Raw genomic sequence first — 26,426 nt, 5'->3', positions numbered from 1 at the left:
CTTTGCTGGAATTGCAGAAGCTCTCTTCTGATGAAGGGCACCAAAAACTTTGCATTCAGTTAAAATCTAGTGATAGGAAAACAAAGTTACCAACAAGGTGTTCTTCTGTGAATTTTGCAAACAAAGTTACAAGAGGACTGTTCCTTAGTTTGCATGTATCCACTGGATTAACTTATGTTCAGACCCCTGCCTTTTGTAATTAGAAAATTGAAAAATATATACAATCAGAAAGAAATGAGAAAACTGAACTGATTTCTTTCCCTCGTAATCAGTTAGTCAGTGATAGTTCATGTTAACCAGTTAACAAAATTCAGAATGAATTATTTGCTGTTTATCTTTCTGATGAAGTGCAGAAAGAACTGCCTCGGTTGTGATGACCAGGAATTATTTTTCTGTTTATCTTACTAGGTGGCCAGAACCATTATATATACCTGAATGAGTGCGTACATTTCTGGAATGCGTGATATATTCGAAAGAAAGATTTCTGGAATTGTTTCTAGCCTCACTTTTCTTTGGTGACTCGTTCATTACATTAGATCTTATAATGCATAACATATCTGAAATAAAATGATTTGTATTGCTCCACAAAGATGGCCTGAATTGATTCAGTTGATATTCAAAGAAATGACAATATGTCAATCAGTTTCCCTTGTAATCAGGATACTTATTGTCATTTCTTTGGATATATTGTGTGCAATTATTTGTTTCAGTAATTCCAGGAAATAAGTATCCTGCACAGCAATTGTAAGCACTGGTTCAGGTATATTCTGAAATATTGTCTTGCCTTTGCCTTCAGATAATTGAAAATAACACTGATTTCCAAGTTTCACCCTTGAGTCAAAGCTTCACACTTGAGTCTGATATCCAAGTTTTGAAAATTGAAAAGATACAGAAGGAACACTGATTTCCTGGAGTTGCTGAAACAAATAATTCAGAAACCAAGTTTTGTTGTTTATCTTACTCTAAAACAAACAATTATACCTGAACCAGTGCTTACAATTCTGGAACGCTTTCTATCAGATCTTTTTGGTGTTTTCCTGAACATAAATACTCGGGTGGTAAACTATGTTTGCTATGCTTGGATACAATTGTGTTTGTGTTTTCCATCTTAATCCTCTCCATTTCTTTTGTTGACAGAATGGTACTGTTAAATATTCCATTTATTGCTCGTAATTTTCAAGCTTCACTTTTGTTTGGTGACTCACTCATTACATCAGATCTTATAATGCATCATATATCTGAAAGCGAATCTGAAATAAAAAGATTTTGCATTGTTTTATCATTCCATCTCATATCTGCACAAATGATAAAGAATCGTTTCAATAGCACATAAGTTGTGTATATTTGTTAATGCAGTTCAGCTTTTTAATCTTGTATCGTACCTATGCTCAGATTGTCGATGGAGAGACCGTCCCCGCTGAGATTGTGGAGGGATATAAGAGGTACTGCAGAATAGCTACATCCTCTCCAGCGACAACAACAGTGTGTCACCTTTGCATATTTGAGGTGGAGCTTCACCCAAATGGGATTGTGCGCACCTCTGATGTGAGAAATTGAAACGAGCATCATTTTACCCCCAAACACATCTCTCCATTTGATTCTGAGCTAACTTTCGTTCGCTTTTGTAGCTGATCGCGCATTACAACAAGCATCGTTCGGTAGTTGTTCGGTGCGGCAGGTTTGGCTGTGCTGCTAAGGTTCCTCCAGGGCGCGACCTACGCTGGCACACCCATATTTGCCACGACTTGCCTGCTGATTGGTGGCTATCATAGAGACCTGGTTGTACTAGGAAACAAAATGTTGGTACCATAAATGATATGAATTGTTGTATAAACTTGTAAATCGTGTGGGTTTATATGCTTATGGTTCTGAAACCACAACCAGATCCTTGTGGTTCATTCATGAACAACAGTGGAAAATATTATTGGGGAACAATATTTCCTTGTGTGCAATGATACAACAAAGAGAGCTCTTATATTTTATTTTTATTTCTGTAGGAAACAACACTGTTATATTGCTGTAACAACGCCGAACTAGCATATATTTATTTTATCTCTCGCAATAAACTATGTAGAAAATATGTACAATATTTGAGCAAACTATTTGAAACATAAAAACTATCAGATTGTTGTAACTACAAGATGATTCCGTCTTCTCCATGGTTTTCTGAAAACACCTGCATATATTATCTCTGATTACCCACACCAGCAGCGTCATCAAAAGACTGAGCAGAAAAGGATGTTGATGTTGAGCACTCCCTCGGCCGGCCATTTTTGCAGCATAGACAGGACCTCTCTCTCGAGACTCGAGTAGTGCCGCCTTGCTACACTGCACGTTATGTTAATTGTGACTGTAGCAGTTCACTTCACAGTTGTTGGCTCATTGAGCCTATCGCGTTGATCTTTCTAAGATCAGGAGTAATCCACATTGGAGCTGGACAGTTGGACCAAAGCTGAGGAGATACAAGCTCCTCCCTGCTGTTATCATCCAATTTAAGCATTCCCATATCACGATGACTGTTCTTATGTCGCAGTGTCCATAGAAAATTATCGTCAGTAAAATAGGAACGATTTGCCTTGAGTGCGGGATATTCATCAGCAGTGAGGCAGAGCAATAGATTATGACCAAGAAATAACACATGGTCACGCAGGCAATGGATCACCTTAATTTCGCTCCAAAGAGCATCAATCTCAAATATTTGAATCTCCTTAGTGTTCCAGTATTCAGATGCACCAGGCTCAGGTTCTAAATCATGGTCACCAACTATTCTATGCACAAGTAGCAGACTGCCCCATGGAGCTTGAACAATGTACCTGGTATCGCAATCATAATGCTCGGGTACCCTTATAACCATCTTCACAGTGACCACAGGGCCACTAAGATCGAATGCGTGGAATTCTCCTTTTACATTCACTGTATACAATATGCCATCCTTATAAGTGCAGTCATCATAGAGATAATCAGGCGGTAGCCAGGTCCACTTATCATCCCCTGCCTTTGCAAATGAGAGCTGGCATTGTGGATTGTGGATGAGCACCACAATGTAGCCTCCTGAGGATGTATCAGGAAATACAAACGCCTTCCAATAGAGTCTACCCCTCAGCTCGGCAAGAGCGAAGATGGATGGCGGATTATGACCTCTGTGCGTCCCAGTGTGCCATGACATCTCGTACTCGCAGACATCACCATACTCATCAAATATGGGCTTCACATGCTCAATGGTGGTCACTGAAGGGAGAGCAATCTGTTCACAGGTGATTGGATTCAGAAGGTGCATCTCAGATCTCTCGTCGACGGTAACGAGCCAGCCATGTGAGGACCCAATCAAATACCTGCTGCGGATAGGTGGCTGCGGCAGAGATAACTTGTAGGACCTCTTCTCGGCGAGGCTGTAGAGGGACAAAACATCATAAGGATCAGATTCAGAGGTGTAGACCAGGCAAGGCGTCTGACCCTTCTTGTACTTCCCAAGAGTGCGTAGCTCGGCGTATGCGGAGTGCCAGGATGAACAGACCGAGCCAGCGCGCACGAGGTCAGGGATCTCGAGAACGGCAAAGATAACCATCAAGATGTCCTGCGGCAGCTCCGGCAATGTGGCCGCCATCTTGGTCTCTGACAGTGCCACATGAACATGTTCATCTTTGCAGAATTTCTTGAGTGGAGGGAAGCCTAGCAGCCTGGGCAAAAGTCTGAAGACTAGAGAGCACAACTTGTGCCGGTACATAGCTAGGTCTTGCAAACTGATTATCCTGGCTACTATGCTACAGGTCTCCATGGCTTAAAGCAGAGCAGAGCCTCTGTTGGAAAGTCGCAGTCTTGATGAGAGAACAGGCAGGTCCTGCCAATACTTATAGATCGCCGGCCGAGGGCTCACCCCGACTCCGAGTGGGTGAAGCAAATCCTAATCCAGACTGGAACACTGAAATTATTTGGACTCCCTGTTGATTGGTGAAGGAATTCCGAGTCCCCCCGCTCTGATTTGCTTTCCACGAACTCTGATTGCCAGCGGCAGTGAGGGCCCAAGCCAAAGTACCAACCGGCGGCCGACCGAGATGCGCCGAGGACGAAGAAGAGAATGGTGGCCGGCACCTTGGGGAGGTCCGTGGTCGCCGGAGTGGCCGCGCTCCTGTGTACCCCCGCCTCTCGATTGGATAGCCGGCAGTGCCGCTCGTGGCGGACCGAGACTCCGAGGTCGCCGGAGTAGACGCGCCCGTGCTCGCTGGAGTCACCGCACCGCCGCTCGATTGGCTGACCTGCACTAGTTGCGGCGCCGCCCGTGGTGCTCCTCTTATCCCTCTGGATGAACTGAACGAGCAGGGGATTTTGATCTTCAATCGACCCATGGACAGGTAGAGAGAAATTGCCAATATGCCACAGGGGTAAATGGGTAATTTCACCATATTTTCTGCGCAAAAAGTTCCTGCTCCCTCTGTAAACAAATATAAGAGTGTTTAGATCAGTACTTTGGTGATCTAAACGCTTTTATAAAAGTTTACAGAAGGAATATAAAACACGAAATAGGTAGCCAAATGATCAATATTTTTTGGCCGACGCTAGGCGTCACTTCGATGAGCCGAGGAGGAACCAAGAACACGGTTAGCTTGAAGAAGGTGGAGCCGAGGACAGGGCCGGTCCTGAGATTTCTGAGGCCCGGGGCGAGACTAGAACCGGGGGCCCTTGTTATAAACAACAACATAATATTTAATATATGTATATGATAAAAAATTTAGTAAAACAAGTGCATCCAAAATCAAATAATTATAGTTAACTTAAAAAAATTCTTCTAACTTTCCTAGATTCAATAACATTAATTAAGGTATGGTATCAATCCCATTCAATAATTTTTCTAAACTTACAAACCTCACATTTTTGTTGTTCATCACTATATAGCTATTTAAAAGATGTATATGCTTTTTACAGTATGACAACAATGATCACAGAAGGTTGCATACCTCAGCCACCATCAACACATCCAGCGCCTCCTTATACATGTCCTTGATAAAAAAGATTGTTCTGTGATGAAGCATTAGAACCATCTTCTAAGCCCTATAGATAACACAGATAGTGAGTTAATGTCATAAACTATATGAGAAAACTGTTGAACAGAAGATTTAATATATTTCTTGCTATCATCTCCAAATCCAGAAAGCATTATTTTCTATCAACTTTGATCCTGAAGATATAAGTTGAAATATTCTACAAAGAAGGAACCGTCTGAATGTCTTTGAGATAGCGCTTTTCCAGCATCACCACAAAATCATAAAATCGATCATCGAGTTAATTAATTAAACATACAAGTTCATATAGAATTTGACGGAACTTCGTGGTTAATCCTGCTTTAGTAGACAACATCCTATACTCCTATTTTTTTCCTAAATCAAACAGTAGCATCATGGCTCCTAATTTTCAAATGCCAAATAAAAATCTCGCTCACAGCGACTATAAACTTTCCCGTCGCGAGCAAGGAAGGGCACATGATTCTATCAAGAATTCATACAAGCGCACATGATTCTATCAAGAATTCAAGAGCGAAGCGATCCTTACCGGAACCTGATGACGAGCCTGCCGGTGTGCTCCTTCCCCTTCGCGGCCGCCATGGGCGATATCCTGATGACGGCGATGGCGTTGCCGCGATTGGCGACTAAGAGCATCTCCAGCCGTTGGCCCCCCAGGGGGCGTCTAAAATCGCCGTCTGGGGGTGAGCCGGCGCAAAAATTGGGCCTGGGGGCGAGTTGGTCCCCAGCCGCCGGCCCCAGAGCCGCCCCCAGGCGTGTTTAAAAATAAAATTTGTATAGCAAATTTCGGCACAGTTCGGCGAAGTTCGGCGAAACACGATAAATTTCGGCAAACTTGGGCATATATTAGACATGTTCGCCGGTTTTTATTACATAGCAAAATAGATAACTAAACTAAAAGAGAAACTGGCTGAACGCCGAGTAGTCGCCGTCGTCGCCGCCGTCGTCGGACTTCTCCTCCTTGACGCGGCCGTCCCTGGTGGACCCCTGACCGGCGTCGCCAACGCGGGCTGGTGGCGGTGGCGCGTCGTCACCGTCGCTGTCGCAGATGACGACGACCCCGCCTTCGTCGCGGCCGCGTCGGCGCTCCGCGAAGCGGCGCAGGGCGGCGCACTGGCGCTCCTTCGCCTTCTCCAGGCGCTCCTTCTCCATCGCCATGGAGTCCCTGCGCGCCCATTCCAGGGCCACGTCGTCGTTGTCGAGCTCCGTCTTCACCGGCGCGGCCGGCTCCTTCTTCACCGGCGCGAGCCCCGGCTCCGTCTTTGGCTTGACGAAGCGCGGAGGAGGAGCCGATGAGGAGGCGCGCCGGCCGCCCTCGTTGATGACGATGCTGGCGCTGCGAGTGCGCCGGCCGAGCGGCGTCTCCGCCGCGGGCTCGGCCTTGACGCCGAGCAGGGCCGGAGCACCGGAGGAGTGCGAGGAAGATCGCGAGGAGGAGGACCCGAACCTCCTTGGCGCCCATGGCCCGGCGCGTCGGTGGTGCGCCGGGGCGGCCACCCTCGCCGGGTACGCCAACGGCGGGTCGTTGCCGCCCTCGAGGTACGTCAGCACGCCCTCAAGTGTGCGGCCGGGGACGCCCCACCACAGGTGGTGCCCCTCGCTGTTCTTCTAGCCGCCGACCACCGGCGCGTCGTTGGTGGACGCCAACCGCTGCCGCTGGCGGCGCTCGAAGTACGCCGCCCAAGCCGCGTGGTTGTCGGCGGCGTATTGGGGGAGGGAGAGCTGGGCGTCGGTGAGGGAGGCGCGGACGACCTCGACCTCCTCGGTGAAGTAATTTGGCTTGGCCACGGCGTCGGGCAACGGGGGAACGGGCACTCCCCCGTCGCTGAGCCTCCACCCCGTCGACCCGGCGGGCATGTCCGGCGGCGCCGGGATATTCGCCTGGAACAGGAGCCAGGACTCCTGTTCGCGCAGCGAACGGCGGCCGAAGCCGTTGGCCGCCGCCTCGTCTCCGGGGAAACGCTCTGCCATGGCGACGGGCTCGGGAGAGGTATAGAGGGAGAGGGAGGGGCTGGGCGGCGGCGCTCGGGAGAGGTAGAGGGAGGGGCTGGGCGGCGGCGCTCGGGAGAGGTAGAGGGAGGGGCTGGGCGGCAGCGAGGGGCGGGGCTGGTGTGGGCACAGGCGAGTGAGGCCACCGGCTATATAGTCGCGCCGTGCCCATGTGAACGCGTGCGAGGGAGGGGAGGCGTCGGCGCGCCGTCCCGTGACGCGCCGCCCGTGAGGAATCAGGCAAGGCTGACCGGCGGCAGTCTTGCCATTGATTCCCCGCGGGAACCGAGGCCGTTGGGGGGAAGACGAGGCGCCGTGTCGCTGACGCGGCTGGCCCGCGGCTTTTTCGCGCCAAAACAGCTCACCCCGGCGCCCCGGCGCGCCTGGTTTGGCCTGGGTTCGCCGGCGCTGTTTTCGGCCCAGGCCGGCCAAAATCAGGCCCTTGGGGCGCGACTGGGCCGTTTTTTCGGCGTCGGCACGAGAAAATCGCCTGGGGAAGCTTTTCTAAGGGCGCGGGCTGGAGATGCTCTAAATTTTCATGTTGGCTGTAGGCATCCACGATGAGAAAAGGGAAACGTGGGCGTTGTGCGCTAGTCGGGGGCGGATGGTCATGTTGCCCACGAGCTGGGCCAGGCCCAGTATCTCACGGTGGATGATGTCGTGTGGATGTACGCTACTAGGGCCCCTGTGATTCATTCTCAAACAAAATTACTAGGGGTCTGCGATTGTGCAAGGAAGAAAACACGATGAACATACTCGTGTGATCGTCGTCCGCTACCTCCTGCTGCGTGCGATTTTCCTGAAAAAAATCTGCTGCGAGGGACGGCGTTGTCACTGTGGAGCTAGGTAATCTCACATGCGTACATGGCCGGAGGGGGCCCCTAGATTTCCGGGGCCCAGGGCAGCCGCCGCCCTGGCCGAGGAGGAAGCAGTGAAGGGTACCATAAGCTGCTGTAGTAGGGGACAAATGTTAGGAGAGAGTTGTGCAGTGAAGAGCAAAGCAGAAGCCACTGTAGGTACCAATAACGTCTGTCAACACATGAAATAGCGGCTTTCCATCTTGCCCTTGTTTCGGCGGTGCTTCTTCGTGTTGCTGGGAGGTGTGTTAAGGATGGTGTGTCTTCGGATCTGGTTTTCTGGGCCCGGCCTTTTCTTCAATAAGTTTGTCTCAACGGCATTGTCCTGCCGAACAGACAACATGGTAGTGCGTCTTTATTCTTTCGCTCTGGTTCTCATGGCCAAAGGTTGGCCAGCCTCAGCCTCTTCAGGGAGCATGCGAGGTTTGTATTCCTCGACTCCGTCTCACCGGACATCGGCTGTTCTACATGCACTCCATAATATTTTCTTCTTCGGGACGATGAACTTGCTCAGAAGTGCAGGCACTACCTTGTTCGCCTCGACAGCCTAGCTGGAGCCTACACATTTATTTACACTACTTCACCTCAATTCAGTGAAACACTAGGCAGGCAGGCAGGCAAACATTAAGCATATGCTTCAAACTTCACCCAGACGAAACACCGTTGAAACCTTCACGCATACAGAGCATAATTATTTTTTTCAGAAAAGAATAGCACACTACCGAACGAAGTATTCTATCTGAAGCCCTACCCAAGGTTTTCATATACTAAACACGGAGCAGTTTTGAGTTCCGAAGCCCGAAGGTCTCAGAACAGGATGTGCAAAGCACATTGGCTCATCTTTATGCTAGGGATCATAACTTGCAATCTCTAGATTACTGCTTGACGAAATCCTTGAGCTTGTTGAGCCAAAACAGGTACTCCCGGCTGTCCTTGTTGATCATGTACTCGTGCAGGAAGTTTGTCGTCATGGGCGTGATCCCGCGCAGCTCCAGGTACTTGTGGAATGCCCTCTGCAGGTTCTCGTCCAGGTCACTGCACGTCACAAAGACCAAGCATACAACATCAGCAAGCAGCGACGGATAAGCGCATTCAGTTACCCAAGAAATTAAAATGGCCAAGCTATGGTTTGTGTTCTTACTTGAAGTCAGGACCCTCGTATGCAATGTAGTCCTCTTCCAATTTCTCAGAGGGCTGCTTTACGGACAAGGTATCGATGAGGATCTCATCAGGATAGGCAGTGCAGGTGAACTCGAGGCTTGGGCCGTCGCTCTTGGTGATGGTGACTGTGAGGGGAAGGCTGGATTTCGGGGGCTTCTCGCCGTCATCCTGATCATCGTCTTTCTCCTTGTCATCCTCGTCCTGGTCATGCTCCGGCTCGTCTCCAGTGACTAGGTTGGGCATGGAAACCAGAACCTCGATCTTCTCACCCTGGTAAGTTCTTGTAAGAGTGATGTCATTAAGCCCCTTGTTGTCGGTGATTTTGAAGGGGAAGCTATCTGGGATCTCCTCAACCTGCTTAACATGGAAAGGATGAGGATCAGAATACCAACCCAACACTGATAAAATGAACAGCAAACTTGTTCACACTAGACCTGAAAGTAAAAAAGTGCCGCTGTAAGACAAATAGGGTAATTCAATTCTTTTCCAACCCTCATGTTTTCTCTCCCGAAATGCTAATTATGGATTTTACATACCAAGCCAGAACAAATTTGCTTTAATTCCTACACCTTTGAGAAGGCCTTGAAGATTACAACCATGATAACTCAACTCTTCTCCAACACTCATGTTTTCCCTCAAAAAATGCCAATTCATGGATTAGATGCCGAGCCAGAACAAATTGCTTGAATTCCTACACCTTCCAGAAGGCCTGGAAGATTACACTGCTGAACCGTGATAACTCAACTCTTTTCCAACACTCATGCTTTCCCTCTAAAAATGCCAATTCATGGATTAGATGCCAAGCCAGAACAAATTACTTGAATTCCTAAACCTTCTAAAAGGCCTGGAAGATTATATTGCTGAATCATAATAACTCTACATAGCAGACAAAACCATTGCATTTCACACGCCATCAGAACTTCTACCTTCTGTCCTACTACATCCAAAGACCCCAGCTAGGTTTCTCAAGCATGAGTTAAGGTATGAGTAAATCATTACAATATTGAGTCAGTATGTTAGCAACTACTACTTTCTGTTCGGGTTCGATCTCACTCCAGCCGGCTAGAAATACTCGAGCATGACTGCAAAAGCATATATGCTTTTATGTTGCAACCTCAGACTCAACATTCAACACTAAGTTGAAAAAAAAAACATGAAGCAATATGATACAATATAAATAAATGCACCCAATAAAAAAGTACCCATCCTTGTCAAAATGGATTGTTTGACACATAAAACCCAACTCAGTGCATAAGCAAGCAGTGTCCCTTGCCATCATAGAAAAAAGACAGAACCATACAAAGAATTGAACAGTTTATCATAACAGCGGAACACTGATGGTCTGGTATGGCAAGCATGCAAGCTGTAAAGTGACAACACGATAACTGTGAAAAGAGCAGAGTCCAGCCAAACATATCACACAAATTCCACTGAAATATAACACAAAACAAGTAATGAAACCTCCACCAAGAACAGAGCCATACTATAGCAGCAAGACTGTAGTAAGAAAGAACCAATTTGCAAGTCCAAAATTACTCATGGTACAAGGCGCATGCAAATCCTTATGCAAGAAGTGTAGATTACAAAACCTAGACACTCATCACTATAGTAGTATACAGCAACTGCAGAATCACCAACACTGAAAGTCAAATCCGTGGCACCATGAAAAGAAGTTCACATGGACAGCAAGGAACTGACACAAAACGAGCATAAGCCTAATTTAGCGAAGAAAACCCTCGGGTCGTACTACCAGAGACTACTCTGAAAGTCGAACTGCACTATCAATTGCAGCAGGAAGATGCGAGCATGGCCAGAGTAACGAAATTCCTAAATTACATAAGAAAAATCCCTCACTTTTGAATGTGGGGTATCAATAACTATCGCCATTTCCAATCCTACCGCCGCAGGCTAACACTAATCGAAATCTAAACTGCCTCACGGCGACAGATTACCCAATTAATTCCCTCCGGGAACATCAGACCACTCGGGCGGCAAGCCAACGACAGATCTAAATTAGCAGCAGCAGCACTAAAGGTTTCGGGGAGCGGGCCGGCGGACGAACGAACCCGGTCGTGGTCGTCGCAGTCCTCGGCGAACTTGATCTCGGCCTTGACGATGCGGAGGAGCTCGTCGTCGGAGCTCGGCTTGAGCGCGGTCGCCGAGGAGAAGGGCATCGGCCGGGCCGCGGCGGCGGCCAGGGGGCGGAGAAGGGCCGCGCCGCGGGAGGCGGAGGCGGAGGCGCGGAGGAGGGGGAGCGAGGAGGAGGCCGCCCGGCGGGCGGCGGCGAAGAGGGCCATGGCTGGCGGCGGCGGCGGCGGCGGCGGCTGTGGAGAGGGTTTAGGGTTTTCGTGGTCGAGGGGTTTGGAGTTGGGGGGAATGGAGAGGTTTATAGGCCACTCGACTCTTACCAAGGAAAAAAAACTGTCCAAACCTTCACGATCTCCAAGATGCGAAATAGAGCTCGAGCTTCAAAGTGGGTGAAATTTTGAAAAATTAAAATTTCATACTTTTATGTTCCACACAAATTTGCAAAGAACACACACATATATCTAGATACATAAAGTGCATATGTGTGGAAATTTTATGATAAAATACGTTAAGTGAGAGCTACAAATATTTATGGCTTTTTAGCACAGACACTATTCACTATCAAAGTCCATGATTTTTGTCTTTTGTGCAGCTTGTAATTCAAAGTATTTTCAGGACTGGCCTTGAGTATGTGCGGCCAGTGCGGTTGCAGAAAGAGCCCACAGCTCAGGGGGCCTAGCTCAGGTCATACATTGTATATGTTGTTATTTAATATGTGGCATAATTAAACAACGCTATTTAATATTCAACCCGCATGGGCACACTCATCGATGCATCCATATGGCAATGGAAAAAATAATATACGACACACGTCGTACACCTTCTATTGTGAGACCAGCCCTCACGGTTGACACGTGGCAAAACAAATCTCAAAGCAATTAGGCCATCATGTTGTCTTCTAAGTTTCCCTTTTAATATCATCTTCCCTTCCTAGGGGCCGGTGTACCCTTCGCGCTCCTTATGACGCCGCCGCTTTAGACATTGTTGCAGCTGCTGCTCATCCAAATTGTGGGTAATTTCTCCATAGCCCCTACATAGGGCGCCACACCCGTTGCTTGAACCTGCTCAGGCCACGGCGGTGCATCAGTGCTGGTCCTCACAAGCGAAGCCACGCAAGGCCGAATGGGTCGTGGCTAGCCCAGCTTTTTGCAGCTTGTTCATTATTTTTTTACTTCTGGGCCTTGAAACGCCAGCCACATGATGTTTCCTTTTGCTTGGCCCGCTCAGCCCGCCCAACAATGGGCTTCAAGCTCCGCCATTGCTCGTCCTGCTGGACACTGAGCGCTAGCTACGATAGCCGCAGTCATCATGTACGGGATGCAGTTCATGGATTGCCCGCTAGCTCACGATAGACATGCCCTATTTGACGATAGGTCCCTAGATATTCTATGTTATGATAACATCGTTAGAGTGCACAGGCAATGGAAGTTATTGCAAAGATCTTGTTCGGGAGACCAAAACTTTCCACAACTTTAACTATAGAATGACCAATCATGTCACTGGCAATTTGATATGTCACTTTTAAATCCTATGATTCTTTTTTATTGGTCTCATTTTTGTCAACTTAATGAACACCCACACTAATGTAGTCTTTCTTAGCCCGACCACTCCAGATATTAGATGTTAAAGAAACATAAAAGATGCATGTAGTACAGTCTTCTTTTATTTTCTAAAGACAGTTGTGCATGACTTTTTCATATCCCTAGATGTAGTTTGTCTAGAAACTAGAACGAATCTAGGATTATGAGTAGTTTGAATATGTTTAGTAAAAGTGGGAGTGTCACCAAAATCTAATGGCAAATCTTAAGAATCAATTAAACAACAAAGAGCTTCTAGAGCACTTTCAGAATCATAGTCCCAATGACTTACGAACCGTCGAGTTGTAATGGAGCTAGGTCTGTCTCACCGCCATCTCCCCTCCTTCTTCAAGTGGCTCTCATAGTGCCTCTCCCAGTGGCCGATTCCTTTTCCCACCTCCCCGATGAGCTCGTTCTTGCATCTTTTGCACATAGCCTTCCACCTCATTACACCTTCCACCACATATGCTTCTTCGTCAAACTAATTCCACAGAACGGAGGACTAGCGACGAAACCTTTTTGCATCGATGGCGGAGGTAGTGCCGGCTACTTGAATGGGATTGTGTATGAGAAGGTTATGTATAAGAAGGTTGCGAAGGTGGTGGTTGTGGCTCAGGGGGAAAAAGATTGAGGTTGCTCGGTATGTTAGTCCTGAATTCGTGTGCCTCGAAGGTGGTGAACTAGTTGGGATTGAGATCACCCATGAGAAGGGTGGCGAATGATAGATGAGATGTTGTATTTGAGTGTGGGAAATGATAGGGGGTACCCTATTTATAGGAAAAAATCATTAATTTTTAGACCATCTTACCCTTTTTAATTTAAAATTTAAAGTTAAAAGGCCAGAATGCAGCTAAAAAGACATAACAACCCTAAAAAGGCCGACTTATTAGGTCACATGACGTGTGCATCGCATGTCCGGTCCGACACGCCAGCCCCACGCTCCCGCTCGTGTGGCCCCCGCTCTAGCCCGTGTGCTAATCACGTGTCGGGCACGACACCATTGCCCCACCCATTCTAGCCTGCATGATGCACTTATCTATACTACTATTAAAAAAGCAAACTTAAATTACCCCACTAAATTACATCTAACAGTCTGTATTAGATCAAGATTCTGTCACACAAATAAACGTTCCAGATTAAATGTTCTGCCGGCAGACTATTCCGCTTATGTCCTGCCCCTCCCCCCGGGCGCAAACCAGGCCCCAGATTGCAGCAGGCCCACCCCACGCCCTCCCCTTCCGATCGGAGCCAGCGGCCCTCCCCTTCGGGCCGCCGCCCACGTTCCTCCGCACAGGCCGCCACCATCGCAGTTCTCCCGGATTCAAACCAATCTCGCGACGAAGGGCGGCCGCGAGAAGGTGCTCGAGGTCGTCTCTTTCTCCACAGCCGCGCCCCTGGATGAGAGCCTCCGCGTGCTCTTGCTCTGGCGATGCCGCCTCGGATCTCCATCTCGATCTGTGATGTGCTCGCCGGTGCCATTGAAGCAGGATCCCGTGCTTCCCAAATCGGTGGCTCTTCCCTCCCTTCTTTCTCCAATCTCCACCCCCAACCCGTTCGTAATTCTAGACGATGATGCATACTTCATGTAATTAAGCTGGTGACGTATTGGAGGTGTTTGGTTCACTGTGTGTGAAATATCTGATTGATTCAGAAGCTGCGTGTGCACATCAATCTAAGTCGTTTTTTTAGTCCAATGTTGTTTGTTCGGATATCACAAAGTTCGGCGTATGTTGTTCGGATATCACAAAGCTCTGGTCATCTCAATTTCATTTATCCTATCATCATTTGGTTCTAGCAAATATATGTTCATCCCTACATCTATAGTAGCTCCATCAATTACTTCCTTAAGAGCTGTAACTCATAATGTAGACTCTTAGTGCTTATATGCTTAGTACTTATGCCTGTCATGCTAATATTCATGCAGTATCTAGGACATGATTGGAGACTCTAGAATTTGCATTCCTTCAGTGATTATTATTATTTAGATCAGGAAACAAGCCCAAGTATTGTAGATTATCATATACATTTCCTTTATGAACAGAAATAGCAATTCTATAATCTGTTAGGCAATACATCTCCGTTTTGTGCAGGAAACTTCAGAAATTAGGCTTTTCTTTGTAAATGACCTCTCAGGACTGATTTGACTCTTGTTCCGGTGGTCATAAATAAAATACTCATGGGATTTTTTTTTGAATGGTTATTCCTGAGATTATGCTGAACTAACTATGAGCAGTTTGGTGTGGTGTTTGGTTTGACTGGCCAATTCGGTGCGGTGTTTCTGCAGGATTTTCTGAATCTAAAGCAAGGGTGGGTGCCTAGGAAGGACGCGCCGCCACGGGCGACGGTGGCGGGGCTTGCCGCTGGTGGCCACAATAATTAAGTGTTGTTCCTTAGATCTACCATCACTACACTGCTGCACAATCTCAAGCAGGAGAAGTCTTCTTATGTGGCGCATATGAACACTTACTTAGGTGAACACCCATTGTTGAGGAAGTACTTGCCAATTGACCCATCTGAAAAGCACCTATTTGATCTTATTAGAGACGGCGTCCTGCTACAGGGTGCATGCTCATTTACTCTTTGAACATAAATTGTCTGCTAGCCGTATCTGATGTTAATTAATTGACCTGTAGTCTGATCAATGTAGCTATGCGTGGAACCATTGATGAGAGAGCAATAAATAAGAAAAGAGTTCTTAACCCATGGGAGAGGATGATGTGTCTCAACTCTGCAAAGGCCATTGGATGTACTGTTGTCAACATTGGCATGCAGGATTTAGTGGAAAGAAGGGTATGTCTTGTATTCCTCACTTGTTATCCTCTCTTATAGGCTATGAAAGTAGTGTGATTGGTATAGAAATGTTGCAGAGCTCTAAACTATCCTTTTTGTAGTAACCTAAATCATGACGTTTCCCTTTGATTCTATCATATCCTGTATAGTGATATAAAATATTGTTGTGATGAATTGGCAGGTAAATCTGGGTACCAAATACTTTTATCATTGCTAAATGTTTCTTATCCTTTGTGCTTCTTCACTGTATCCTTCCAGATAAGCAACAATTGCTAATACAATTTTTGTTCGATGGGCTAATTGAGTTGTAGGACTGAATACAATGTTACCGAGGGCACTTCAATGGAGATTGAGAGAACATGTGCAGTGGAAGTCGGTTACAAGATGGTAAAGAACAAGCATATACAGAGTTCAGACTTCATGTGCACCTTTGCTATTGCTAGATGCTTCTCATGGGACCGATCATGATCCATGAGCCATGGCCTCTTCAGTAATAACCAGTGGCCAATAAAAGGTAACGGACATAAGCTCTTCTAATCTCATTTGTAAATATGTTGAACTATAAAGATTGTTTGGTGTCTTATTTTGAAGTCAGGTGTGATACTGGGTTTAGTGCATTTTTTGTTGCTTTTACCCTTTTCTTCATTTCCGGTGATTGTTAATATGCAGATGTCAAATAACGCACTTTGTAATAGTCAATATAACAGACGAGCTCAACTTTTCGTCACAGATGAAGAACCAACCAGGCACAAAGGGGGCTCATTCTACTGACTGTGCCCCATTTACGGACCTAATGGACAATGGTAATAATCAGCGTCGTCCCGAGCAAAAGCAACATAGTGGTCAATGGTGGTATGCCCGAATGTTTGTCGACAAAAAGGGATAGTGTCTAGAGAGGCGTCGTTTAGCCCACCAAGAAAAGACGCTTGCACACCATACATGCTGAACATGAACCACGCACTGAATATCTGTGTACATGATGATTCCGAGTCATATAGAATGACAAATGATGTTTCTCCGGGTAGCCATAACTGTTTATCAGTCAATATTGTTTAAGGCCCAAATTCTTGGTTGAACTGTTGGTCAATTTCAAATATTAGTTCATGATATTCAGGTCCAATGATAAGTAACAACTTATTTCAGCAAGTTGGAAACACATTTGGATCAGGATTAGTACATCATGCATCTGCTATCTTATTTTTCCTTTATAATCGTAATAGATGTCTCTAGCTTGAGTATGCTGTTAGTGCACTTCCACTTCCTTCAGAATACATTTCTTCAGAGAAACTGTTGTTGTGTGCAGAATATATTTCTTCAGTGAATGTGTTATTGTGCAGAAACTACAATGAAGTTGTCGGCGCAGAAGTCCAGTGAACTCAGCTACATCGGATTGGGTCAAAGTGGGTGGTACGTTTTCCTGATCTGCATGCTATCTCAATGTATTTCTGTTCATAAACACATTTTGATACTTTGGAGGCATGTCGTATAATTATCAATAATAAGGTATTATGCGTTTTGTACATATTCAGGTCCTCCAAACGGTCTATTGTGCATCGGAGGTCACGTTCATCTCTGGCAAATTCCACCGCAGCCTCGGTCGTACGTGTGCTTCAATCTATTTTCGTATTGTTTTCTTGGCGTTTGACAAATGCTTCACAAACTAAGCTCATGTTAAACATGCACAACTATGTAAGATAGTTTCACCTATTTCTTATGTACTTGCACTTTGACATCCATTGCCAATCTGTATTGTTTCTAAACTGAAATGATGTCCTCATGTTCACTGATTACCTATAAACTGAGATGATGCCCTCCTGTACTACTATGGTCTTTCATATGCTGGTTGTGCACAAATGGCATTAGCTTGTCCTTTTCTACTTTATTTGTTCAGTTCACTGGAAATGGAAATACCGCCTGAAACTTTTATGCACGTGCCACCTTCGATCTTCAGTTCCTTGATATATCTTGTTAAGCTTACCTGCAAAGGTTATCATAAACCATAACTATCAAACATGCATTGCACTCTGACCTGATGTAGTAATTCGCAACAGTAGTGCCACGGTTCAGTTCAGCAAGGAGACCAACTACCTCTACAATGTCCACTCCTACTGGTCTCTGACCTGTCAAACAAGAAGACATGGTGCAGCTAGCTGCTGAAAAGGAGATGACCGTGGTCCCCTTGATAACGAAGATGAGGACGCAGTAGACCAAGCTTTCTGCGTTCTCCACTCGCATGCACAAGGAGTTCGGCAAGATGGCCAATGTTGTCAAGAACCAGGTCACTGGCAACTACTACATGGCTGACTTGACCAAACCCGCTCTTGCAAGACTTACAATTTACCACAACCTGCTAAATGATGAATATAATGAATGATGCGCTCAGCAGACTGGTTGTGCCAGTAGGTTCAACATTTGTACCCCATGACTATGTTTCCAGAACTGATTGGGACATTCCCCCTTTTCTTTAGAGATGAAGGGACCATTTCTACTCCCTCTGTGCCGTGTGCATGATTATTCATTATACTCATGTTCATTTCTTGTTATGTTTCTGAACCATGTATATCATTTATGTGTGTGAACCGGTAGTGTCCTTTAAAAATACATATTGTGGTGCATCAATTTCTTCATGGTCATGCCTTCTTCTATTTTTCAAAAATTTCATAATGTCAATGTAACATTTATATTCAGATGATTTGTTCAACACAATAATATAATATGTCTATACCACTTATCAATCATTGTTGGCAAGGATTTGGTCGAAGAAAATTGGGATATACTTTTTTGAAATTTTTCATTGAACATTGTCGGTTTACTCATGATTGATGGCAAATATGTTCACTAAATTTTTAGTCCAAGTACCATTTTTTTCCTATTATTGTCTCTCTTATGTTAGCACACGATTATATTTTTGTTCACTGTTTTCTAGAATGAATGATGATTTTTTTTCATACGATAAATACGTGCATTGCACGTGCACACTTACTAGGCCGTGCCTCTCGTGTTGACACCCTCCTCCCCGCTCCTCATTGTGTGTTGGATGCTTCTCGAATGGCCCACGAGCCGCGTCGTGCATGGCCAGCCTTAGGGCTTGACTTCGAGGATTGGCCTGGCACGCTGGCCAGTCTTTGGGCCAACCTGGCACTTTTATTCCTGTGTCGGGCCAAAATCCATACCTGCGCGACATGGCCTATACAACCATGTTTGGGCCGAACCGGTCATGTTGGTTTAGTTCATCTAGAGTGAGATGAGGAGCGCATGAGCTATATCTTGCTTCATGCGAGGTGGTAGCTTCTCTCGTGTAAAGCGACGCGCGAGCGGGTCGACTCGTCACTATAGTAGCGCGTTCATTTTTTCGCTCTCTATTTTTTTGTTTTTTTTTCTGTGTTTTACGTTTGGTTTTTCACTTTTTTTAGATAAGGTTTTCTACTTTTTTCTTTATGGGTTTTCTTTGGGTTTTCATTTCTTCATCGGTTTTCTTCCGTTTTCCTTTTCTTTTTCCTTATACCTTGGTTGTTTGTTTCTTCATCGGTTTTCTTTGTTTTCTGTTTTTCATTTGCTTTTTTGGGATTTTTTTACCGGCTTTCTTGTTTTCTTTATTGGTTTTTAAGGTTTTTTCTTTCATTTTTCTTCTTTTTATTGGTTTTCATTTTTTCTTTTGTTTTCTTCGTTTCTTTCTCTGTTTTGATCATTTTTTTGTTTTTCTTCGTTTTTATTCTCTTCCTTCTTGGTTTCAGTTTTTTTGCTTTTCTTTCTTTCTTCGTTTTGTTTATTTCTTTCTTGGTTTCTATCAGTTTTATTTGTTTCTTTCTTTCTTTTCCCTATTTTCTTCCTTTTGCGTTATTTTCTTTGGCTCTTCATTCAATTTGTTCTCTTTGTTTTTCTTTTTTGTTTTTATTGGGTTTACTATTATTATTTTTCTCTAGTTTCATCGGTTTTATTTTTTTAACACATGTTAACATTTTTCAGTAGACATTCACCATTTTTTTCTACATAAGAAACATTTTCTATATACATATCCATCATTTCAAAAATATATGATTAACATTTTTTTTGAAAAGCTACATTTTCTTTACCTTTTCCATACATATTGTACATTTTTGTTATATATCTAATACATTTTTCTGATGCGCATCTAATATTTTTCGAATACAAGATTGACTTACATTGTATTTTTTTTGTACACATGAGAAACATTTATCTATACCCATTTAACCTTTTTCAAATGCCTGGTTATTTTTTTCTCAAACTCTTGAGTATTTATTTAGAATATAAATAAAAGTGAAAGAAAGTAAGCAAAAAACAAAAAATATGAAAATAAAAACGAGGTTGTGGCCTCCCGTGTGCCTGGGCCGGCCCATCTCACCCCCCCTTCAGGCGAGACATAGAGGCGACCGATACATCAAGGCTTCGATCAAAACCCAGTGCCTCGTTTGTGATCGTGTGCGCAAGCCGACCATGCAGTGGGTGTGGGCGGAGTTCAAGACTATCATCTTCAAGGATGATGAGCGGGTCGATGACTTCGCCATGAGGATCACCGGCCTCGCAACCGCACTCTGCTCCCTTGGTAATACTTTTGACAACGCCAAGATAGTCCAAAAATTTCTTCGCGTCGTCCCGTCCCATTTTTTCTTGTTCTTTTTTGTTTTCAGTTTTTTTTCTTTTCTTCCTTTTTTTGGTTTTCTTCGTTTCTTTCTCGATTTTCATCGATTTTGTTTCCTTTATTTTTCTTTCTCAGTTTCATTGTTTTTTTGCTTTTCTTTCTTTCTTCATTTCTTTGTTTTTTTTCCATGATTTTCATCTGTTTTATTTGTTTCTCTCCGGTTTTCTCTATTTCCATTATTTTGCACAATTTTCTTAGGTTTTCCATTTTCTTTTGCTTTTTTCTTTGTTTTCGCTTTGGCTTTTATTGTGTTTCTAATTTCTGTTTCCCCCTTTTTCTGTTGATTTTCAATGGTTTTATTTTTTGTTCAGCACATGTTAACTTTTTTAGTACACATTCAACGTTTTTTGAACACATCATATTCAATTTTTAATACACATTTAATGTTTTTTGAAATACATGGTTAACATTTTTTTAAATAATATATTTTTTATCTGTACTTTTTCCATACACATGTTATATTTTTCTTATATATCTATTAAAATTTTCTAATAAGCATTTATTTTTCAAATACATGGTCAACATTTGTTCTATACACATTTTTTACATTTTCTCAAATGCTTGATTTACATTTTTGAAATACAAGATTAACATTTTTTATTGCATGGTCAACGTTTTATAAACACATTTACATTTTCAAATGCTTTTTAATATTTTCCAAGTATAATATTAACATTTGTCGAATACTACAAGGTAAACATTTTTTCTATACACATTTTATTTTTCAAATGCTTTATTAACATTTTTCAAATGCAAGATTAATATGTTTTACATACATGGTCAAAAAAATTCTATAGAAATTTGACATTTTTCAAATGCATGATTAACATTTTAAAAATACTTCTTTAACATTTTTTTCAAATGCTTTATCTTTTTAATTACATGATCAACTTTTTTCATACACAATGTATATTTTTGCATACATGAGAAACATTTATCTATACTCAAAAGTTTTTCAAATGCTTGGTTAACATTTTTTTAATATATTTATTTAGAATATTTGGAAGTATATAAAAAAGCAAAAAACAAAAACGTAAAAAAAAGGGAGGTTGTAGTCTCCCGTGCTGCCCATCTCCTCCCATAGAGGCGCCCGAAGAGGGGGTTGGACCGTTGGAGCGCCCCCGGCGACACCAACCGGACCACGGGCGGCGCCGCAACTAGTGCAGGTCAGCCAATCGAGCGGCGGTGCGGTGACTCCGGCGAGCACGGGCGCGTCTACTCCGGCGACCTCGGAGTCTCGGTCCGCCACGAGCGGCACTGCCGGCTATCCAATCGAGAGGCGGGGGTACACAGGAGCGCGGCCACTCCGGCGACCACGGACCTCCCCAAGGTGCCGGCCACCATTCTCTTCTTCGTCCTCGGCGCATCTCGGTCGGCCGCCGGTTAGTGCTTTGGCTTGGGCCCTCACTGCCGCTGGCAATCAGAGTTCGTGGAAAGCAAATCAGAGCGGGGGGACTCGGAATTCCTTCACCAATCAACAGGGAGTCCAAATAATTTCAGTGTTCCAGTCTGGATTAGGATTTGCTTCACCCACTCGGAGTCGGGGTGAGCCCTCGGCCGGCGATCTATAAGTATAACCGGGACCCCGGCGACCTTGGACCGCCACGAGCGGCGCCTAGGCTCTAGCTACCATTCTCTCCTTGGGTCCGGATCCGAAATTCCTTCACCAATCAACACAGCGATTCCTGTTCCAGTCTGGATTCGGATTTGCTTCACCTCCTCGGAGTCGGGGTGAGCCCTCGGCCGGCGATCTATAAGTATAACCGGGACCCCGGCCTGCCCAACGTCCGCTCTAACCAAGATTGCAATTTTCTTGCCCAACAGATAGGCTTTGCTCTGCTTTAAGCCATGGAGAACTGTAGCAAGTAGCCAGGATAATGGGATTGCAAGGCCTAGCTATGTACCGGCACAAGTTGTGTTCTCTAGTCTTCAGATCTTTGCCCAGGCTGCTGCTAGGCTTCCCTCCCAGCTCAATCAGGAAATTCTTCAGAGACCAACATGTTCATGTGGCACTGTCAGAGACCAAGATGGCGGCCACATTGCCGGAGCTGCCGCAGGACATCTTGATGGTTATCTTTGCCGCTCTCGAGATCCCCGACCTCGTGCGCGCTGGCTCCGTCTGTTCATCCTGGCACTCCGCATACGCCGAGCTACGCACCCTTGGGAAGTACAAGCAGGGTCAGACGCCTTGCCTGGTTTACATCTCTGAATCTGATCCTGATGATGTTTTGTCCCTCTACAGCCTCGCCGAGAAGAGGTCCTACAAGTTAACTCTGCCGCAGCCAGCTATCCGCAACAGGTATTTGATTGGGTCCTCACATGGCTGGCTCGTTACTGTCGACGAGAGGTCTGAGATGCACCTTCTGAATCCAATCACCTGTGAACAGATTGCTCTCCCTTCAGTGGCTACCATTGAGCATTTGAAGCCCATATTTGATGAGCATGGTGATGTCTGCAAGTATGAGATGTCATCGCACACTGGACTGTGCAGTAGCCGTAATCCAACCATCTTTGCTCTTGCCGAGCTGAGGGATAGACTCCAGTGGAAGGCATTTGTATTTCCTGATACATCCACAGGAAGCTACATTGTGGTGCTCATCCACAATCCACAAGCCCAGCTCTCATTTGCAAAGGCAGGGGATGATAAGTGGACCTGGTTACCGTCTCATTTGCTTTTCGAGGACTGCACTTACAAGGATGGCATATTGTATGCAGTCAATACAATGGGAGAAATCCACACGTTCGATCTTAGTGGCCCTGTGGTCACTGTAAAGACGATTATAAGGGCACCTGAGCATTATGATTGTGATAGCAGGTATATCGTTCAAGCTCCATGGGGCAGTCTGCTACTTGTGTTTAGAATAGTTCATGACCATGATTTAGAATATGAGTACTGGAAGACTACAGAAACTAAAATATGCGAGATTGATGCTCTGTGGAATAAAATTGAGCTAACCAATTGCTTGCGTGACCATGTGTTATTTCTTGGTCATAACCTATCACTATGCCTCAGTGCTGATGAGTATCCTGCTCTCAAGGCAAATCATTCCTATTTTACCGATGATAATTTTCTATGGACAATGGGCCATAAGAATAATCATCGTGATATGGGAATTCTTAACTTGGATGATAACAGCAGGGAGGAACTTGTGCCTCAGCTTTGGTCCAACTGTCCGGCTCCAATGTGGATTACTCCTGATCTTACAAAGATGTGGCGATGGGCTCAATGAGCCAACAACTGTGAAGTGATCTGGTACAGTTACAATTAACTCGACAGAGGTCCTGTCTGTGCTGTAAAAATGGCCTGTTGAGGGAGTGCTCAACATCAACATCCTTTTCTGCTCAGTCTTTTGATGATGCTGCTGGTGTGGTAATCAGAGATAATATATGCAGGTGTTTTCAGAACATCATGGAGAAGACGGAATCATCTTGTAGTTACAGCAATCTGACAGTTTTTATGTTTCAAATAGTTTGTAATAGTTTGCTCAAATACTGTACAGATTTTTTTCATAATTTATTATAGTTTGGTGTTGTTATAGCATTATAACAAGTGTTGTTTCCTACAACAATGGAAATAAAATATAAGAGCTCTCCGTTGTATCATTGCACAAAAGGAAATATTGTTCCCGTTTAATATTTTCCACTGTCGTTCATGAATGAACCACAAGGATCTGGTTGTAGTTTGAGAACCATAAGCATATAAACCCACACGATTTACAAGTTTATACAGCAAGTCATATCTTTTATGCTACCAACATTTTGTTTCCTAGTACCACCAGGTCTATGGTAACCACCAATCAGCAGGCAGGTCGTGGCAGAAGTAGGTGTGCTCACGTAGGTCACGTAGGTAGCTATTCTGCAGTATCTCTTATATCCCTCCACAATCTCAGCGGGGACGGTCTCTCCATCGACAATCTGAGCATAGGTACGATACAAGATTAAAAAGCTGAACTGCATTAACAAATATACGCAACTTATGTGCTATTGAAACGATTCTTTATCATTTGTGCAGATATGAGATGGAATGATAAAACAATGCAAAATCTTTTTATTTCAGATTTGCTTTCAGATATATGATGCATTATAAGATCTGATGTAATGAGTGAGTCACCAAAGAAAAGTGAAGCTTGAAAATTACGAGCAATAAATGGAATATTTAACAGTACCATTCTGTCAACAAAAGAAATGGAGAGGATTAAGATGGAAAACGCAAACACAATTGTATCCAAGCATAGCAAACATAGTTTACCACCCAAGTATTTATGTTCAGGAAAACACCAGAAAGATCTGATAGAAAGCATTCCAGAATTGTAAGCACTGATTCAGGTATAATTGTTTGTTTTAGAGTAAGATAAACAGCAAAACTTGGTTTCCGAATTATTTGTTTCAGCAACTCCAGGAAATCAGTGTTCCTTCTGTATTTTCAAAATTTTCAAACTTGGATATTCAGACTCAAGTGTGAAGCTTTGACTCAAGGGTGAAACTTGGAAATCAGTGTTATTTTCAACTATCTGAAGGCAAAGGCAAGACAATATTCCAGAATATACCTGAACCAGTGCTTACAATTGCTGTGCAGGATACTTATTTCCTGGAATTACTGAAACAAAGAATTGCACACAATATATCCAAAGAAATGACAATAAGTATCCTCATTACAAGGGAAACTGATTGACATATTGTCATTTCTTTGAATATCAACTGAATAAATTCAGGCCATCTTTGTGGAGCAATACAAATCATTTTATTTCAGATATGTTATGCATTATAAGATCTAATGTAATGAGAGTCACCAAAGAAAAGTGAGGCTAGAAACAATTCCAGAAATCTTTTTATTTCGAATTATTATCCATTCCAGAAATGTACGCACTTCATTCAGTATTATATAATGTTCTGGCCACCTAGTAAAGATAAGCAGCAAAATAATTTCCTGGTCATTACAACCGAGGCAGTCCTGCTGCCTTTCATTCAGAGAGAGCATAATTCATCTGAATTTGTTAAATGACTCACATGAACTATCACTGATTAATAGATTACAAGGAAAGAAATTAGTTCAGTTCTCTCATTTCTTTGGATATATCAGACTCCAAGATGAAACTTTGACTACATGGATTGTATTTTTTTTTTCAATTTTCTGATGACAAATGTAGGGTTCTGAACATAAGTTAATCCAATGGATACAAGCAAACTAAGGCACAATCCTCTGGTATCTTCGTTTGCAAAATTAACAGAAGAACACTTTGTGGATAACTATGTTTTCCTATCACTGAATTTTAACTGAGTGCAAAGTTTTTGCTGCCCTTCATCAAAAGAGAGCTGCTGCAGTTCCAGCAAAGATTCTTTGCATAATGCTATAAATTTTAACTAATTAACATAAATTCAGTTCTCATGCAACTATCAACGAATTCCAGCAAAGTCCATTTTCTGGTTTGTGACTCTGGATGCTATCACTGAATTTTATGTTCGATTTCAATTTTCAGAAGTCAAAGGCAAAGTTGTAGAGAAGGAGATAATTCTCTAAAATCTGAACAATTTGGGTACTTCAGAATACCAACAAAGGCCATGGCTAAAGAGATTTGGGGAATGAGAGGAATAATTCATACCACTGGCACATCCTTCTTCGTCTGCCGATCATCCTTCTTCGTCTGCTGATCACCCTTCTTCGTCTGCCGATCATCGTTCTTCGTCTTCGTGAACAAGAATGCCTTATGACGCCGTACAGCGGGGAGGACAGGCTTCTTGTTCTTCTTGCTGTTCTTCTTCTTCTTCAACTCCGGCGCAGCGACAGCGAGCGGCGGCCCGCTCCACCACCCGTGCACGGACGCCCACGCGCCCTGGAATGGCCTCGAAGATCCTCGCCACAACCGGCCCCGGAACCGGAGTCGGAGGGCCTCCAGCAAGCTCCTGAGCCAGGACGCGTCGGCCTGAGGCGGCACGTGAGCGGGGCGGGGACGATCGCAAGCCGGCGAGGAGACACCTCGGCCTGAGGCGCTGGCTGGCGCGCCTGCGAGCTGCAACGCGTCGCCTGAGATGGCGGAACGTCTCCATGGAGCCGCCGAGTCGTGTCGACCTCAGGCTGGGTCTGGTGGTGGCGCGCCCGGGAGCTGCCGCCACCCCGGACCCAGTCGGCGCGCCAGGGAGCTCCAGAGCGGAAACCTCGCTCCGAGGAGGTGCGGACACCTCGCACTTGGACGCATTCGTCTTGCCGAGCTTCTTCCCGGCGCCCTGCTCCATTGGAGGGCTGTCCCCAAGAAGCCTTTCTTGGTTTCTTGGTCGTCTTTTGTCTTCGCCC

General features: G+C 44.7%; 3 protein-coding genes and 1 long non-coding RNA gene across 13 annotated transcripts; 2 read left to right on the top strand and 2 right to left on the bottom strand.

Moving 5' to 3' along the window:
- Positions 1-1,965: 1,965 nt before the first annotated feature.
- Positions 1,966-4,326, bottom strand: LOC125542563 (putative F-box protein At4g22180). Its single transcript, XM_048705641.1, has one exon. The coding sequence runs from the start codon at positions 3,773-3,775 to the stop codon at positions 2,366-2,368; it is 1,410 nt and encodes a 469-aa protein (XP_048561598.1). The 5' UTR covers positions 3,776-4,326; the 3' UTR covers positions 1,966-2,365.
- Positions 4,327-8,473: 4,147 nt separating this feature from the next.
- On the bottom strand, positions 8,474-11,398 carry LOC125542562 (uncharacterized protein At2g39795, mitochondrial-like). Its single transcript, XM_048705640.1, has 3 exons — positions 11,089-11,398; positions 9,003-9,376; positions 8,474-8,896 (listed from the first exon to the last, which is right to left on the bottom strand). Exons 1-3 carry the CDS (start codon positions 11,317-11,319, stop codon positions 8,737-8,739), a joined length of 765 nt encoding a protein of 254 aa, XP_048561597.1. The 5' UTR covers positions 11,320-11,398; the 3' UTR covers positions 8,474-8,736.
- Positions 11,399-13,871: 2,473 nt separating this feature from the next.
- Positions 13,872-18,107, top strand: LOC125542561. Of its 10 annotated transcripts, none has more exons than XR_007297958.1 (5): positions 13,872-15,248; positions 15,335-15,991; positions 16,147-16,280; positions 16,815-16,884; positions 17,007-18,106. It is a non-coding gene; the product is annotated as an uncharacterized LOC125542561 (long non-coding RNA). The 10 variants fall into 10 exon arrangements; XR_007297957.1 differs by having other exon boundaries at positions 16,208-16,280; positions 17,007-18,105; XR_007297952.1 differs by lacking the exon at positions 16,147-16,280 and having other exon boundaries at positions 13,872-14,195; positions 14,972-15,248; positions 17,007-18,104.
- A 3,092-nt stretch (positions 18,108-21,199) lies between these two features.
- On the top strand, positions 21,200-23,671 carry LOC125542560 (putative F-box protein At4g22660). The gene has a single exon (XM_048705638.1). It carries the CDS (start codon positions 22,015-22,017, stop codon positions 23,365-23,367), a length of 1,353 nt encoding a protein of 450 aa, XP_048561595.1. The 5' UTR covers positions 21,200-22,014; the 3' UTR covers positions 23,368-23,671.
- Positions 23,672-26,426: the final 2,755 nt, after the last annotated feature.

The sequence above is a fragment of the Triticum urartu genome, chromosome 3, assembly GCF_003073215.2.
Source record: "Triticum urartu cultivar G1812 chromosome 3, Tu2.1, whole genome shotgun sequence".
NCBI lineage: Eukaryota > Viridiplantae > Streptophyta > Magnoliopsida > Poales > Poaceae > Triticum > Triticum urartu.
Note: the sequence above shows the minus strand (reverse complement) of the source record. Positions and strands in the feature narration are given on the sequence as shown.